Source organism: Trachypithecus francoisi, unplaced genomic scaffold (assembly GCF_009764315.1).
Source record: "Trachypithecus francoisi isolate TF-2019V2 unplaced genomic scaffold, Tfra_2.0 Lachesis_group18, whole genome shotgun sequence".
NCBI classification, from domain to species: domain Eukaryota; kingdom Metazoa; phylum Chordata; class Mammalia; order Primates; family Cercopithecidae; genus Trachypithecus; species Trachypithecus francoisi.
This window is the reverse complement of record NW_022681463.1, coordinates 38,531,835-38,548,058: the sequence shown is the minus strand read 5'-3', so window position 1 is coordinate 38,548,058 and position 16,224 is coordinate 38,531,835. Positions and strand designations below refer to the sequence as shown.

Sequence of the window (16,224 nt, the reverse complement as noted above, 5' to 3'; positions counted from 1 at the left end):
TTATATAGCTACTCCATAAATTCAAATATATATTACATATATATATAATGCATATACACACAGATCTTTACGCATATTTTCAAATTGTAAAACTATGAGTAATTGTAACTTTATATATACTACATTTTATGATTTTGTCCAGCTATACAAACTACTAATTAGTTTATGGGCTTTTAAAATTTTAAATATGTAATTTCAATTCGATATTTTTCTAGGGAAGAATTATAAAAATACTACAAAATTAGAATACATAAAGTAAAGCACTAATGCCAAGTTTATTAAATATAATGAGATAACAGTCAAAAAAGGAGGATCTTGCAAAGAACCCTACAAGTTATGGAAGGTCACTATTAAACCTGGAGTAGCGTGGCAAGCCAAAACTAAAACTCTCAGGAGAATTCATGATCCTAATTACTTTTACAACATTACAAGAGCAAATAATCTAAGTCCCAGAAATACTCTGTGGTAATCTGCATTTCTCTATCCAAATGAAAGATTACTGACCTGTGTGTAAGGCCAATTACCACTGTCACAATCTATAACATCATTCTATAGTTACCTTGAAAAATCTGTTCAAGTAAAAACTTAAACAATTTCAATGAGAGAACTATGCATATTGTTGTAATGACATTTACAATGTAAGTTTTCAAATTTTTAAACAGTTGAATAATGATGCAGCATACAAACTAATGACATTCACCAATATCCATCCATAATTCTCATTAAATTTTATTTTCTTTTGCTCTATTCAAAACAAAAATGAGAAATTATTAGTCATTTCCTTAGAATGATCTTCAAATATCATACTTTGTTTAAAGGCCACATTTCCTATTTATTCATATTAATTCAAAATTATCCTTTATATTAATAGTAACAGACACAAAATAGCTGCTACAATATAAGTTGAACTGGTGAAAACACAATTCATTTTTAAGAGAATTAAAATCTGAAAATTAAAATACGGGGAAAACACTTGATTTGCTATCTTACTTATAATATGCAAGTCCTTTTCCAGATCGAATAGTGAGATACCACAGGCATGTAAGCATTTTCTAGCCAGTTTAAGTTGCAATTCTTGCTGCAGAACAGGTTCAGTGCTTGTGGCAAATATTCTGACAACAAAGCCATCCTAAGAAAAATAAAACATCCACAGCATTACATTACAGAAAGAGGTCGTTCAAGGCTCTACAGTCTATCTAATAAAAGCTAAATAATTTAAGGCAGAGAAATTCAATTTGCACTAGTTACTTAAGATTCAGGATACTTACATCTCTTGAAGCAGCTATCTGATTAATATATTCTCCATCAGTGAATAAAATATTTTGACCTTCAGTGTGGCAATCTGTGCAAAAAGAAGAAAAGGTATTTATATTACAATACAAGCAAATACCTTGCAAAATGAATTTACTCCTCTGTTGAAGTCAAAATGAGAGTTCTCCACGCAATAAGGATAAACTTAAACTCAAAAGGAGACTGTGCTTTTTAATAAAGAATTACAAATTAGCAGAGATTAATTCAACTAATCATACTTATTACATTTTTGCTTATATTTATAAATCTTCCATAACCAAGGACCTGAGATCCCACCTCATTTCAAAATGAGTTAGTATTAGATATAGTCTGATAGTAAACATGCACCACAATGAACAAACTATAATGTTGGTTACAATCATTTCAATACAATCACATGCAATGGAGGCAACACTCTACTCTCAGACATATATCACAGTCATTAGTGTCACAGAAAAATACAGACCTACAGCTTCTGTATTTGATGTCTATTGTGCCCAACTAGATATCCCTTGCTTTGTAAAATGGATATTCATAACCAATTGTGCATTTCCCACTTAGAAATTCTATGGTTATTCACAGCATTTTTAGCATTTAGTGTGCTCTAAACTTTTTAAATATTTGTCCAACACAGAGCACACAAATACATGCTTACGTTTTTACTTTTATCTCAAAGCAGTCATGTATCTTGGCTAGAATACCGTATTTCATCAATACTGTATGCATCTCCATAAAATAGTACACCACATACTTTGATCAAAATAATGCACAAGCTCAATTCTAACAAGGGATACCAGTATTACAGAAGGACCACAGGAACATGTGTTAGTGATTGCTACTAAATAACACAAAACTACAAGCAAAATCAACATCTGAGTATAAATTCTATCCTTTTGGAAAAACAAATTTTCAGCAAGCAAGTTAAAAGCACACACACACACATACTTCCCAAAATAACGGCAGAGAACTAGGATGAATCTCTCCACTAATCACAATACCAAAACAAAAAATAACATTTCATTTCTAGTTGCACCTGAATCAACACAACATAAAATTCTGATTTTGGAATGCAGTAATGGAGCCCACCCGAATAAGCTAGATTATTCTTTATCTTTGCCCAGGAGCTTCATACTAGCATACTTCCTTATCATAAATATGCAAAACACAGGCAGACCCTTACCAAATAGAGAATTGAGGGATCACAAACTGGAAATAGAAACTGGGAGACAAGGCCCACTGGTAGCCCAAGAGACTTGGTAATCAAAGAGAGGAGAAATCAAAAGAAAGAGTTCCTAGTCCACTGTACAGAACACAAAGAGGCGCAAGAAAGATGCTTCTCAAGCTCTAAGCAGTAAGATTTTAAACTAAAAAGCAAAGAAGAAAAACTCATTATAATTTCAGATAAATGCAGGGGTGAGGAGTGAAGCGGCGCAAGAAGAGTAGCAAAAAGCCTCAGAACTGAGGCAACCTGTCACCAGACATGGGGAGAAAATGACATAAAGATACAATCTGTAAGATAAGCTGAGGTTTAAAGAATAAAATGACAATTATCAGAGAAAAAAAGTATGTTTTAAGCTCGTCAAAACTAGGTTGAAATACTTTTTAAATAAACTATACTGTAAGACAAGCTGGAACATGAAGCTCAGGGAATTACGTCAACTTGAAACATGGTATTCATTACCATCTATAAACCTGACAATTTACTTCTGCTCCTTGATTGGAAGGCTACAGAGCGGAGCTATCCCTACCCAGGAAAAACAAAAAGTGCTATTTGATGAAAATTCAGTCCAGGTCAAAAAAATGAGAAAATTACAAAAGGCTTCTTTAGGCTTGAAGGAGGAGTCTTCTGCCACATGGTTTCAAGATTTTCTCTTTATCCTTTCTTTATCCATCATGTAGTATTTTAAGATCATATCTTCAGGAATATATCAAGCAATGTCTGCCAGTTCTGAAGACAAATATGGGACTATCTTCCCGAAGTTTGGTTCTCTCTTCACCACTAATACAGCACACACTTATGAAACACAGAAAGTCACGCTTGTATTGTTCAAAGTTGCATTTCAGAAGTTAAATGAAGCAACGGAATTTAAACTGAATAAAGATATTGAGTAATTTTTGTTATCAAGGCAGAATAAATAAAACAGCTATAGGCAGATATTTTCAAATTGTCTTCTCAGTCACCGTCTCTATTACATGTGCAGGGCTTCTCAGAAGTAAATCCTTGATATTAGTACCCATGTGTTATAGCGGAGGGCATGTGTCAATTTAGAATTTTCCTCTACATCATTATCCTAAAATGACTGGCACAAAGATAGCACAACAGGAATGCTCATTACAGTGCAATTTATATAGCAAAACACTGGAAGGCTTTCATTCCCAAACATTAATCAATGGAATATATTTTGTAACATTTAAGTGATATTGTAGAAGACTATTTAATGACCTAGAAATATTTTCAGAATATTAAGTGAAAGAGATAGATTAAAAAAGCAATATGTAGCATATGATCACACTTTTTTACAAGTATGGACATATACACACAGGAAAAATACGAGAAGGATATTTACCAATATGTTCATAGTGTTTATATATGGGAAGTGGGATTATAATTATTTCAATTCATTCTTTTTAGTTCATATGATTTTTATACAACAAACATGATTACTTTTAATACATGTATAAATATGTGCAGGGAGTGTGCATGTTATCAAAAGTATTTTTTATTATTATCATTATTGTTGTTATAACCAAAGACATGGCCCAGGACTTGTAATAAAAAAGAAAAAAAAAAAAAAAACAACCCTGTTGACATATCTGAAAATAGATGGCTATTTTCAAAATGATTTTATTAAGTCAACGGCTTTCCAAAGGTGCTCTATTACTGGAATGGACATGAAATGTGGTATTTACTTTAACATAGTATCATGTACACTAATATGTATCTATGTATAAGTAGTAAGGTTCAAATAAATGTTTGATGAAGTTATTAAGATTATATTTAAAAATTAACATGCAGCCCAGGAGCAGCTATTCTTCTCAACGCACTCTTCAGAAGTAGCTCTCGCTTTCAGATGGTCAAGTGCTTACAAGTAATATTGCTACTATGAAATTATTGACAGACACATTAGACATTCAAGATTTTAATATAAACAGCTTCAGAAAGTATCAACATTATAAACAAATTCAAAGACCTTACAATAAAGAATATGCATTTTTCCAGCATTTGACAAAATTTTAGACCTACTACCTGAGAATTTAGCAGTGATTTAAGTGAATATATAAAAGCCTCAAAATTAAAGCAAAATAAACTGTGTCAAAAGACCTTTATCAAAGCATTATTAAGAAGCATAAGAAGCATAAATGATGAAATTTTTAAAAAATTCCTGATCCACCCTAAACTCTCTGTCTCTGAAACCCCTTTAACATAAATAAAATAAAATAAAGGAGGAAAACCCAACTGCAGTGTTGTTAAAGTAAAAATAAACAGAAGGTTCTTTATACTGGATCATATGAGAGTCAGAGTTCTGATTTTATTAACAGTAACACAGTTACATCACTCCACTAACTCAGCAGCTAAGAAAATCGTGGTGGGGTGAGGTCAGAGATTAGGCCATAGATGGCCAAGTTTGAAAACAAATATTAAAACTTATTATATTTCTATGTCTATTGTCTTGATATGTATTAACTTTACAAAGACTATAAAACGTTGTATGTCAAGATTTTTAAAACCCTTTTATAAGCAAGCACTATCCCTTGCTAATCATTCTTTATTTGTCTAAATAGCCTAACATGCACATTTCTTAAAATTGCTTGTGGAAAAAAAATGACTACTTGAAACATACCTGGTAACATTACAGTACCATCTTGCTCCAGTGTTTCAGGGCTTATCCTTATGGCTGTCATGCTGTGGTTATTCACATCTCTATATAATAAATAACCCTGATAACAGCAAAACATTTTCCTGTTAAAATATTTATTACTAATTCAGCAGAAACAGCAGCCATACAACTCCATACAGCAAAGCCATACATACAACAGGTTTTTGAGTTACAATAATACATAAATATTGATGTCTAAAAGATGTTAAAGATTAAAAATGTAAGAACATTCTTCTCATTTAGAGGAAAAGTCATTATTGAAAATTGATTTAACACATTCCCAGAAACATTAATTAGGTATACTAAACAGGACAGTACAGGTACAAACATTTTGTTCAAAATGACCATATCACTTGCCAAGTAAATAATATAAATGACTGTTACTTTAACAAATAATTTAAGAAAAATAACAAGTATTGAGTTTGCTATTTGAAAATGAATAGCACAGCGGTTTCAGAAGGTGTGATATGTCATTGAACACACTTCTATAACAAAATATTTTCCACGGCATTATTTCTTAGATAAAACATAGTAGAGTGGCAAATAAAAATTCAATGACATATTTTAAGCTAAGTTCATCTTTTAAGAGACAATTACTGAGAAACTAATTTGTTATCTAAAATTTAATTTCAGGCTGGGGGCAGTGGCTCACGCCTGTAATCCCAGCACTTTGGGAGGCTGAGGCACTCTGAGAGGCTGGGATTTGTCCCAGCTACTCAGGAGGCTGAGGCAGGAGAATCGCCTGAACCTGGGAGGCAGAGATTGCAGTGAGCTGAGATCGCACCACTGCATTCCAGCCTTGGTGACAAGAGTGAAATTACAACTCCAAAAAAAATTTTAATTCCAATTCTCCCCAATAGTTGATACAGTAGAATTATTCTTCACGTAATAATAATAATTTCCATAGTTTTCAAAATAGTTTCAAATATCTTTTATCATTTGATCCTGACAACAAATCTCATGAGCTCAGCAAGGCAAGTATGCAGGGAAATCTTTATTCTCTATCCTTATACAAGGGAACTTGGGCTTCACTGTTCAGGTGGGTACCATATGGAAAAAAATATTTCTAGTCCCTCTTGTCCATGCTTCATTTGCTTTTCTCCATAAGAGGAGGAGTAATGTATCCATCTGGCTGCTGACCTTGTAAAAGGCTGACACCTATCTGGCTATGTTGGTCAGGAGATAAGATCACAACATTAAGAAAGACACATCAGCCTATGGCTTTTCTCTCTTGTGATTCTTTGCATATTCTCCATGCAGGTAGTTGTCTACTGAGCAGGCCAAGCACTGTTTCCTAGAAAGTACTGAATCTAGACTAAAATGAAAGAGTTTCTGGTAAGAAACCCTAATTTGGCCTCAGGACACGTATACATTTCCAATTTAAACGTGCTAATCAGGCTGGGTGGGGTGGCTCAGACCTGTAATCCCAGTACTTTGGCTCACTTGAGGTCAGGCAGGGGGCTCACTTGAAGTCAGGGGTTCAAGACCAGCCTGGCCAACATGGTGAAACCCTGTCTCTACTAAAAATACAAAAAAAATTAGCTAGGCACGGTGGCATGGGCCTGTAGTCCCAGCTTCTCAGGAAGCTGAGGCGCAAGAATCTCTTCAACCCAGGAGGCAGAGGTTGCAGTGAGCCCAGACTGCGCCACTCCACTCTAGCCTGGATGACACAGTGAGATTCTGTCTCAATTTAAAAAAAAAATGCTAATGATAAAGGTGGTCTTCAATTCTTATCTAGAGACTCACTTAAACAAGAACTCTAAAGAAGGTATGTTTAATCCCATCTTAAAGCTAAATAACAGAAGACCAAATAAGTTAAATGAGTTGTCCAGTCATATAGCTAGTAATAAGCAGTGCCAGAACTAAAACTGAACCTCTTATGAATTCTGAGCCAGTGTTCTTTACACTACACTATTCAGTTGTTATGGCCATATTAGTAAAACTATATCATTTTTGTTTAAATAGAAGTGATATTATTGATTAAACAAGGACAAATCACATGTTTTAAAAGATAAGAAAATTTTGGTTTATTGTGGATAGTCTCTTACCTGAGCATACCCTAACCAAGACTTTTTTTCTTTTCTGTTTCTAATACGGGATGTAGAATTGTATATATGGCCCTGCAAAATAACAAGTTAGTCTATCAGTGGTTTCATAATCAACAGTCAATGAAAAATAATACAAATGGGTGAATGACATTTAATGCATGTATTTTAATTATAGTTTTCAAATAAATATTATTACACCCAAATTAGGTCACATTCTAGAAATGAAACTAGAAACACACAGAACACAATTCATTATGGTTATAACTCTGTATAATTGAGGAACTGTAAGAAAGCACATTACCCTAACTGTTCCACTGTATCCAGAGCCTATTTTATATAATCCATCCTTGCATAACAGATAAAGAAAAAATCCATCATTCTGAAGTAGACATTGGTCATCTTCATCAACAGATATTTCTTTTAATGGCCACTTGTGCATTAAAGCTGCTTTCTTAATGCCATTACTAAACCAGTCCTGAATTTGAATTTTCCCCACCAAAACTGCTTGTACACTTCTCTGTAGCGAATTTAGAATTGTTGGCACCTAGTCAAAAGAGAAGAAAAAAATGAAAAAACATTTTTAAATGTTACAAACACAAAACAAAGATACTTTGGTAACATGTCATCATTTATAAGACAATAAACTGTTCAGAATGATATTTTGCATGCCAGCAAAAAGTACCAACTAAAAGTTCATCTATAAGAAGCAAATCTCAAGTAAGGTAGACTTCTTTACTCTTGGGATTCCATGTCATTCACCAATACTGTACAATCTTCCATGATTTCAAGTACTCTATCTCCACAAATCTATTATTGCCTTGTGGAACTCAGATTGTATTACATTAGATTTTGTCATTCTTGATCCATGTTTCTTATTTTATCTTCCACATTTCTCTCCTTGTCACTCTGTTGCATTCAAGATAATTCCTTCCTCTTTATCCTTCAGTTCGCCATTTCCATCTTCAATCATATTATACAATAGTTAACCCATTTTAAGTTTCTAATTGTAATTGTTTGGTTTTTCATTTCCAGGAATTCAATTTGTTTTTTTTCCTAATGTCTGACTACTTTTTATATTCTCACTCCTTAATCATACTTTTAGTATTTTCTTTTATTACTTTAACCAACTTTATATATTCATACACATACACATTCTATATCAAATAATTTCAATATCTAAGGATTTGGCAGGATTGATTCTACCATATTTGTTTCTGCTAATTCTCAATAATGGTGCCTTTTTCCATGTGCTTTTTTTATTGATTTGTTTCTGAGCTCAAATGCAATAAACAGTGTTTTATCTGCAGAAAACCTTTGAAGTCGAGAGTTCAACCCTCCAGAAAGGATTTCAGTCTCCTTCAATACAGCACCTTGCAGTACTACCATGTCTACCCTGCTTTAAACTCTCTGCTAAGCTTTTTGAAATGGACAAGTAATATGCAGTTGGGTGCCAAAATAAATCTGAGACGTGAATAGTTATACACACTGGTAGGGTTTGGTTGTGTTCCCACTCATATCTCATCTTGAATTCCCATGTGTTGTGGAAGGGACCCAGTGTGAGGTAACTGAATCATGGGGGCAAGTCTTTCCTGTGCTCTTCTCATGATCGTGAGTAAGCCTCACGAGATCTGATGGTTTTAAAAAGAGGAATTTCCCTGAACAAGCTCTCTTTGGCTGCTGTCATCCACGTAAGACATGACTTGCTCCTCCTTGCCTTCCACCATGATTGTGAGGTTTCCCCAGCCAAGTGGAACTGTAAATCCATTAAACCTCTTTCTTGTGTAAATTGCCCAGTCTCAGGGACATCTCTTATCAACAGTGTGAAAATGGACTACTGCACACATCATCAGGGAAAGCTTTTCTCCCTCTACCAATAGTCAGGCCAGGAGCATTTTGAGAAATGAAGCTGGTAGATAAAAGGCCAAATCATGAAGAGCATTGTAAGTCATGTTAAGGTAATGGGCTTTAATATGGTGTTTCAGCTAGAGTTGGGGACATAGTGATGTGGCAGGTCTGTAGAGAACCACAGCTATCGATTCAGAGGATCAAGTAGTTTTGTGTTGTCTAGTGATTGAAAATATTGGAGACAGATAAGCCCTCGAGTCCTGTCTCTGTTATTTGCCAGCTCTCTATGTTGTGGATACTATTTGCCAGCTCTCTATGCTATAGCTATACTAAACTTCTTTCAGCTTTTAAATACTCCACTCTTACTCTTACCTCCATGCCTTAGCATGTGGATACCTAGAACATTCTCTCTCTACACCACCAACACCAACAATTTCTCCTGGCTAATTTCAACCCATTGTTTAGATCTCACCTCATATCCTCTGGGAGGCTTTCCATGAACGTAGTTCATGTACTCCTGCTATGAGCTCTAATGGCATTCCTAAGTCTCTACATAAAAACAAATCATATCAAAATTCATAAGCTCATATGTTGGTGGTCACTATCCTATTAAAATCTGGTATATAGTATCTGAATGTTTGTGTTATGTTATTACAATTTTTAAAATATTTGTATATTTTAAACATATATTTAAATTAAACATTTGCCAAACCCTGAAAGCATGTCTACAGAACACAGCTTGAAAACCACAGTTGTATTAGAGCAACTTCAAAACAATTAAGGACCATAAAAAGGGACAAAAGGATTCCAAGCAAGGCAGAAAGGAAGAAAAGAGCAGAAATCTAGAGTAAGGGAATGGCTCTTGTTTGACAAGCGGAGTTCAAGATCACTGAATAAGACAGAAAATGACCAATATACTCCTTTTGCTATCTTTGGTCTGCTAATAACAGGATTGGGGCAGCCCTTCCACTTGCTCTGGGGTTGCCCAAGGGGCCAGAGAAGAGTAGACAGTCAGGTCTTAAAATCATAACTTCTTTCTCAATTTCCAGAGCCTTCCCAAATAATTAAGTCGTTTGCCTATAAGAAGGATTATTTTTTCCACTACTAAAATGGTGACGAGCTTGTCTGTTCCACAACTGAATATTAAAAGCCTAAAATGTTTTATACATAGCTGAAGCAACTCAGAAACTGATTCAACTCATAAAAAATCATATAATCAACCAATCAAAAATATATCAGATGGATACCATATCTTTTTCTTTCAACACAGAAAAGATATTTAAAACTACAAATGAATTCCATTCTAAAAAATTCAGGGAGAGATGGGAAGAGGGGAGAACGCAGAGAGCAAGACAACAGCAAGGAAGGAGAAGGCTACGGTGTTAAGGCAAAGATCAGCTTAAAGATTTAAGAGGTTTGGCCAAAATTCATTTTATTATATTTAAAGCTTCAGAGTTAAACATACATATCATGTAATTGAAATTCTGTAGATTACTTACGTATCAATCTTAGATCAAGTTACTGTAATGAGTGTGAAAAAGCAGAATTCCTATTGATAGAAATTGAGATGAAACTGTAACTTGTCATCTTACAAATTTCTAAGCAGATATAAATATCAAATACCTGAATAGTTTGGCAAGCATGGCTTCCATTGTTGGTGAGGATAGCAGAGATGGCCTGAAGTGTCCTTCCTGTTTCTCCCCAAGAAGCCACCAGACTAAAGAGGCAAGCGCAGGAAAGTGCTGTTAAGGACTGTCCTGTGCTATCATTCATCCCAGTACTTCGAATAGTGATTTCCAAAAGAAGCTGGAAGAGAGACTCTGTGGATAAATAGAATTCAATTATATTCATCCAACATACAGAACATTATATGCCTATATTTATTTATTTTTACTTTGTCTCATTATAAACAAAATGTAAGGAATCTAGAACAATTACTTTGCATTAGTTTCTTTCCAGTTACTCTTTTCCCCAAAAGTTGAAATATTTATGTAACAAGGGCCTTAAAGAACACTCAGTTCAACTCCTTGTTTTTCTTAGTAAAAAGAGAAAATCTAAGGTCTTTTAAAACAAGCTTGCCTAGAGACATTCACATATTCAAGAAACTCATCCTATCAAGTAACAGACTACTCATCATACTTATTTTAACTTTTAGATTAGGAGGTTTCTTAAGATGTTAAGTGTCCAGGAAATTATGTATATATTTTCAAAGTAATAGAAACATAAAACATATGCCATAGTGTGCTTTAATATAAAATTGGCTACATCATTAACATAATAGCAATTCACACTTAGAGATGATGTAATTCATTTATACCCTAGAAAAACCTCCAAGTCAATAGGACAGATATTCTCTTCCTTTAACAATGAAATTGAGATACAGGGTAGTCAAAAGATTTTTCCTAAATCATAAAGTCATTTAGTGTGAAGATGAAACACACACATACACACACACACACACACATACACACACACAAATGTTTTAAAACCAGCAGAGGTCTCCACACAAAATTCCCTGAACACCTCTATCCAAGATTCAATCAACAGACATCTGGGTATTTCTTCCATAGAAGGGAGATCTAAAAATCCTTACAGAGTGAATAATCAGATGGAGAGAGAAAAAGAGAGTCAGAAAACTGAGAAAGATGAAGAGAGGGAAAGGGAAGGGAGAGAGGGAGGAGAACAAGAGAAAGAGGAGTAATGTACTGCAATTCTCTAAAAACTAAAATGCCACCTGTGGGTTACCTGGTAACTTACAGAAACCTAGGCAGCCCCTACCAATCCCTCATCTTCCACAGCAAATCCCAAATTAAGCCCTGTTTATTTTATATCCTAACTGATAACCACTTTTCTCTATCTCATCACCATCTTTCCAATCCATGCTATCATCATCTCTTTGACTAAAAAGTGTTAAGAAACTATCTCTTACCATTCGCTATTGCCCCAATAGGGAGAATTTCAAACCAAAAATCTAATTGTCTACTTAAAATTCTTCCACTCTTTTGTTAATTCCTTCCTCCCTTCTGTCTTCCTCTTCCTTCTTTTCGTTCTCCCTTCCTCTCTTCACTTGTCTGTACACATCCTATACTTTCATTTTTTTCCCGTTTATCCTTTCCTCTACCTTTTCCTCCAGCTATCCTTCCTTCCATCCTTTCATCTATTCCTGTTGGTTCATATTTCCATCTACCCATCCTTCCTCCAATTATTACCCTTCAGCAAGTACATCTGTTGATTATTCAGCAAATATTTACTGAACTCTCGCACATTAGCAACTACTCTGCATTAGGGTATTGGCAAACAGGACAAAGAAAGTCTCTACCCTTTCAAAAAGGTTAAGATTTCAGGGAAAGAAAATAGTCAATAATTTAAGCAAATAATTTAAGAAAACAGGCTATTTTAAAAATAATATTCTTAGTGTAATGAAATACAGAATGACCTTTCATTCCTCCCAGCCCAATAATCAAATTCTTTAACATGGCACGTAAAGCTCCACATGTCCCTGCCTCTTTCCTCACCTGTTACAAGACTGTTCCCTTCACTCTTCACATTCTAGCCATATTGCTCTTTTTTTCATGCATTCTCCTTTTGTCTCAGAGCCTTATTGCATGCTGTTATTTCTACCTGGAGCACTTACAATCTAGTTCACTCCCTCCTATTCACCCTCTAAATCTCAAATGTCACATCTTCAAGGAGGCTTTTAAGGAGCTGGGTGCAGCGGTGTATACCTATAGTCACAGCTACTTGGGAGGTGGAGGCAGAAGGATCACTTGAGTCCAGGGTTTGAGTCTACCCTGAGCAATATAGTGAGATCCTGTCCCTAAAGATAAGTAAATAAAAAAATTTTTAAGTTAAAAAAGGAATCGTGGCCAGGCGCAGAGGCTCATGACTGTAATCCTACCACTTTGGGAGGCCAAGGCAGGCAAACTGCCTGAGGTCAGGAGTTCAAGACCAGCCTAGCCAACATAGTGAAACCCTGTCTCTGCTAAAAATACAAAGATTAGCTGGGCATGGTGGCACACTCCTGTAGTCCAAGCTACTCAGGAAGCTGAGGCAGGAGAATAGCTTGAACCCCGGAGGTGGAGGTTGTAGTGAGCTGAGATCACACCACTGCATTCCAGCCTGGGCAACAGAGCGAGACTCTGTTTCAAAAAACAAAAAAGGACTCTCAGAACTCCTTCTACTTTCCTCCATACGATTTATCCACATTTGGAATTATACACATATCTGATGCTAAGTTCCATAATAACAGCAATGGTATCATACATTCTTAGCACATAACAAAGGGGGTGCTATTACATTTCAGTGAATACTTGAGAATATAATCTAACTAAACAGAAGGGAATACATTTTTAAATAAATAATTTAAAAATCAAAATCTATTTGCAAAGAGAAGAGGCTTGGTGTATACTACTCATCAAGATATTCTACAGTAAGAGTTATATAAATACACACATATTTTCATGAGTAACACGAAAACAACCAAATGGGGAAAAAAAGAATAACCAATAAGATTGGGATATTAGATTAAAAAAAGGAGGAGAGGCAAGTTTCAACAGAAATTTATTATAAAAGAACCAAACCAGTGCTTTTATCTTTGAGCTAATTTAACAAAATAGAAAATATGAAGTGATAAGAAATCCCTTACATAGAAAAATAAGCCAAAGCAGTGATGAGATCAGCAGTAAACACTGAAAGGATGGAAGACAGATGAAAGGCAGCACAGCAGAATTAGAAACTTTTAACAAGAAAATAAAAATGAACAGATTAATAAGGTGAAAGGTTTCTGGGTTTTGTGGGATTTTTTTCGGGTTTTTTTTTTTTTTTGGTAGAGATGAGGTCTCATTCTGTCACCCGGCTAGAGTGCAGTGCAGTAGCACAATCACAGCCCACTGTAGCCTCAGACCCCTGGGCTCAAGCGGTCCTCCCACCTTAGCCTCTTGAGTAGCACTCATTGCCATGACCAAATTTTTTATTTTTTGTAGAGATAGGGGTCTAAGTTGCCCAGACTGGTCCAAACTCCCAGCCTTAAGCTATCCTCCTGCCTCAGCCTCCCAAAGTGCTGGGATTACAGGCGTGAGCCACCACATCCAGCCAATGTGAAAGTTTTGATGGAAGACAATAAGACTAAAGCACACATTATATTTCAAAGCTAGTATTAAGAACAAGTCTAGTTTTAAAAGAACAAGGGAAAGAAAGTATGTACAGAATGAATACAAAGGAAAAGTATATAACAATTGACATAAGACATGAGAATGGTAGAAGACTTAGGAGGAGAGAAATAACATGTTCAAAGTAGGAAATATGACATACAAGTCTTAGTGGGTATTTTAACATTCCAATTATTTGCTAACTGACAAATCAAAGCCAAGAAAACCCAGCACAATATTGTTAAATAAGTCAAATCTTCAGTAAAATGCTGTCAAGTCAAGCAGCACTTCACAATATTAATATGATCAATGGTGCTATCTTAACAATAACCAACACGGCGCCTGCTTGTCAACATGACAGCTTTTATTTGAAAATAGCTTTTAATAACTGTGTATGTGAGGGGGATGGTTTAAAAAACCCTCAGCTTGTTTTAATGACTAGCATCCTCCCTCCCATTAAAACCAACCAACCAACCAACAAACAAGTCAAACACAAAAACTGAATCAACACATGTGACCAAAAAAAGAAAAATCTGACATGTAGTTAGGTTCATGCAATTTGGTTCTCACAGGTGAGTCCTACAAAATCTAAATAGCCAAGTAGAAAAAAAAAGACCAAGCTTTAGTCTAAACCAGAATGCAGTCCCCAAACCAGCATCTGCATCACCAAGAAACTTATTCCAAATACAAATTCTTGGGCCCCACCCCAAGTCTATGGAATCAGAAACACCATAGGGAAGGCCTCGATAACTCTGATACATGCTAATGCGAATTGAGAACCACATAATGAGAACCACAGATCTAGTACTTCGGAGAACTTTCCTATAATACTAGAAGGATCTAGAAAACTTTAGACAGTTTAAAGACCCATAGTTAGCATCGGAGAAAAAAAGCAATTAACCAGCTAAAAATTATGCTTCCATCTATATTTCTATTCCTTAACACCTTTTGAGTAAAAGCTCCTATCTTATTTAAAGGATTACATGTCGAGCCTAGGTCACTGATATGAAAGGCAAGAATCGGAACACACCTTAAGAAAAGCAAACACTTTATTTACTTAATGAAAGTTGCTAAGTCAGAAGTTTAATCCATAACACAAATAGATTATTTATGATGAATACAAAAAATTTCCCCTCAATTTAGAAACTAATTGTACTGTTTTGGGTTTGTGGCATTTATTTCCTTTTCCCTGTTTTTCAAAACTATTGAGAGTATAGAGAAAGTGAATGATAGCTATTTTGGCCAAAAGTTTAATAAGAACGATTTAATTTAATAGTGACCTTAAGGTTTGAGGATTATTTCTGCATTCCAGGCATTTATGTTTTGTTTGCCCCCTGCTTCATCATGCTAATTGAGAAATGTGTGTGCATGAACTTCAACTCTTAAACCATAACTTCAGAGGAACACAGAAAAAAATACTCTAAAACTTATACCCCTGCTGTTTCCATACCACAATTAAATAAAGACTACATTATAGGCTATTGTGTGTGCTTCATAAGAGAAGCTCTTCACTTTTTAAAAACTGCAAATTGACAATTTATAATTGTATAAATTTATAGGATATAAAGTGATGTTATGATTCATGACTAAAATGTGGACTAATTAACATCTATCACCTCAAGTACTTAACATTTTCTGTAGTGAGAACTTTAGAAATATTCTCTTAACAATTTGAAGTGTATAATACTCTATTATTAACCATATTCACTTTTAAATGCTTCACTGAATGAGCCTTGGCTCTTACCTAGGACCTCGGGTGGCTCAGACTGGAGGCCTTCTGGCTGCTGACCCTGCAGCACGTTGAGCAGGGCTTGAAGACTCCTGAGACACAGGGATGGGTGAGAAAATCGTGTCTCCTTGATCAATTCAAAAACTTCACAAAGGCCAACCTCAATAATCTATTTAAAAGGACAAAATATATATACTTTATGACAGGTAAGCTAGTAACACTTTCTAAGCAGTTTAGTTGGTACAAGTTACCTCCACAGCCAATGATAATGTATATGTATATGTATA

At 35.0% G+C, this 16,224-nt stretch overlaps 1 protein-coding gene across 16 annotated transcripts in view; it reads right to left on the bottom strand.

Annotated features, from left to right (window-relative positions):
• MYCBP2 (MYC binding protein 2) overlaps positions 1-16,224 on the bottom strand; it is a 299,211-nt gene that overhangs the window by 229,359 nt on the left and 53,628 nt on the right. For all 16 annotated transcript variants that reach the window (XM_033177503.1, XM_033177496.1, XM_033177499.1 and 13 more), the window contains exons 4-10: positions 15,953-16,106; positions 10,685-10,881; positions 7,518-7,760; positions 7,217-7,288; positions 5,133-5,229; positions 1,269-1,342; positions 991-1,129 (exon numbers count right to left, since the gene is read on the bottom strand). In XM_033177503.1, coding sequence (XP_033033394.1) covers positions 991-1,129; positions 1,269-1,342; positions 5,133-5,229; positions 7,217-7,288; positions 7,518-7,760; positions 10,685-10,881; positions 15,953-16,106 — 976 coding nt within the window. The remainder of the gene's footprint in view (positions 1-990; positions 1,130-1,268; positions 1,343-5,132; positions 5,230-7,216; positions 7,289-7,517; positions 7,761-10,684; positions 10,882-15,952; positions 16,107-16,224) is intronic.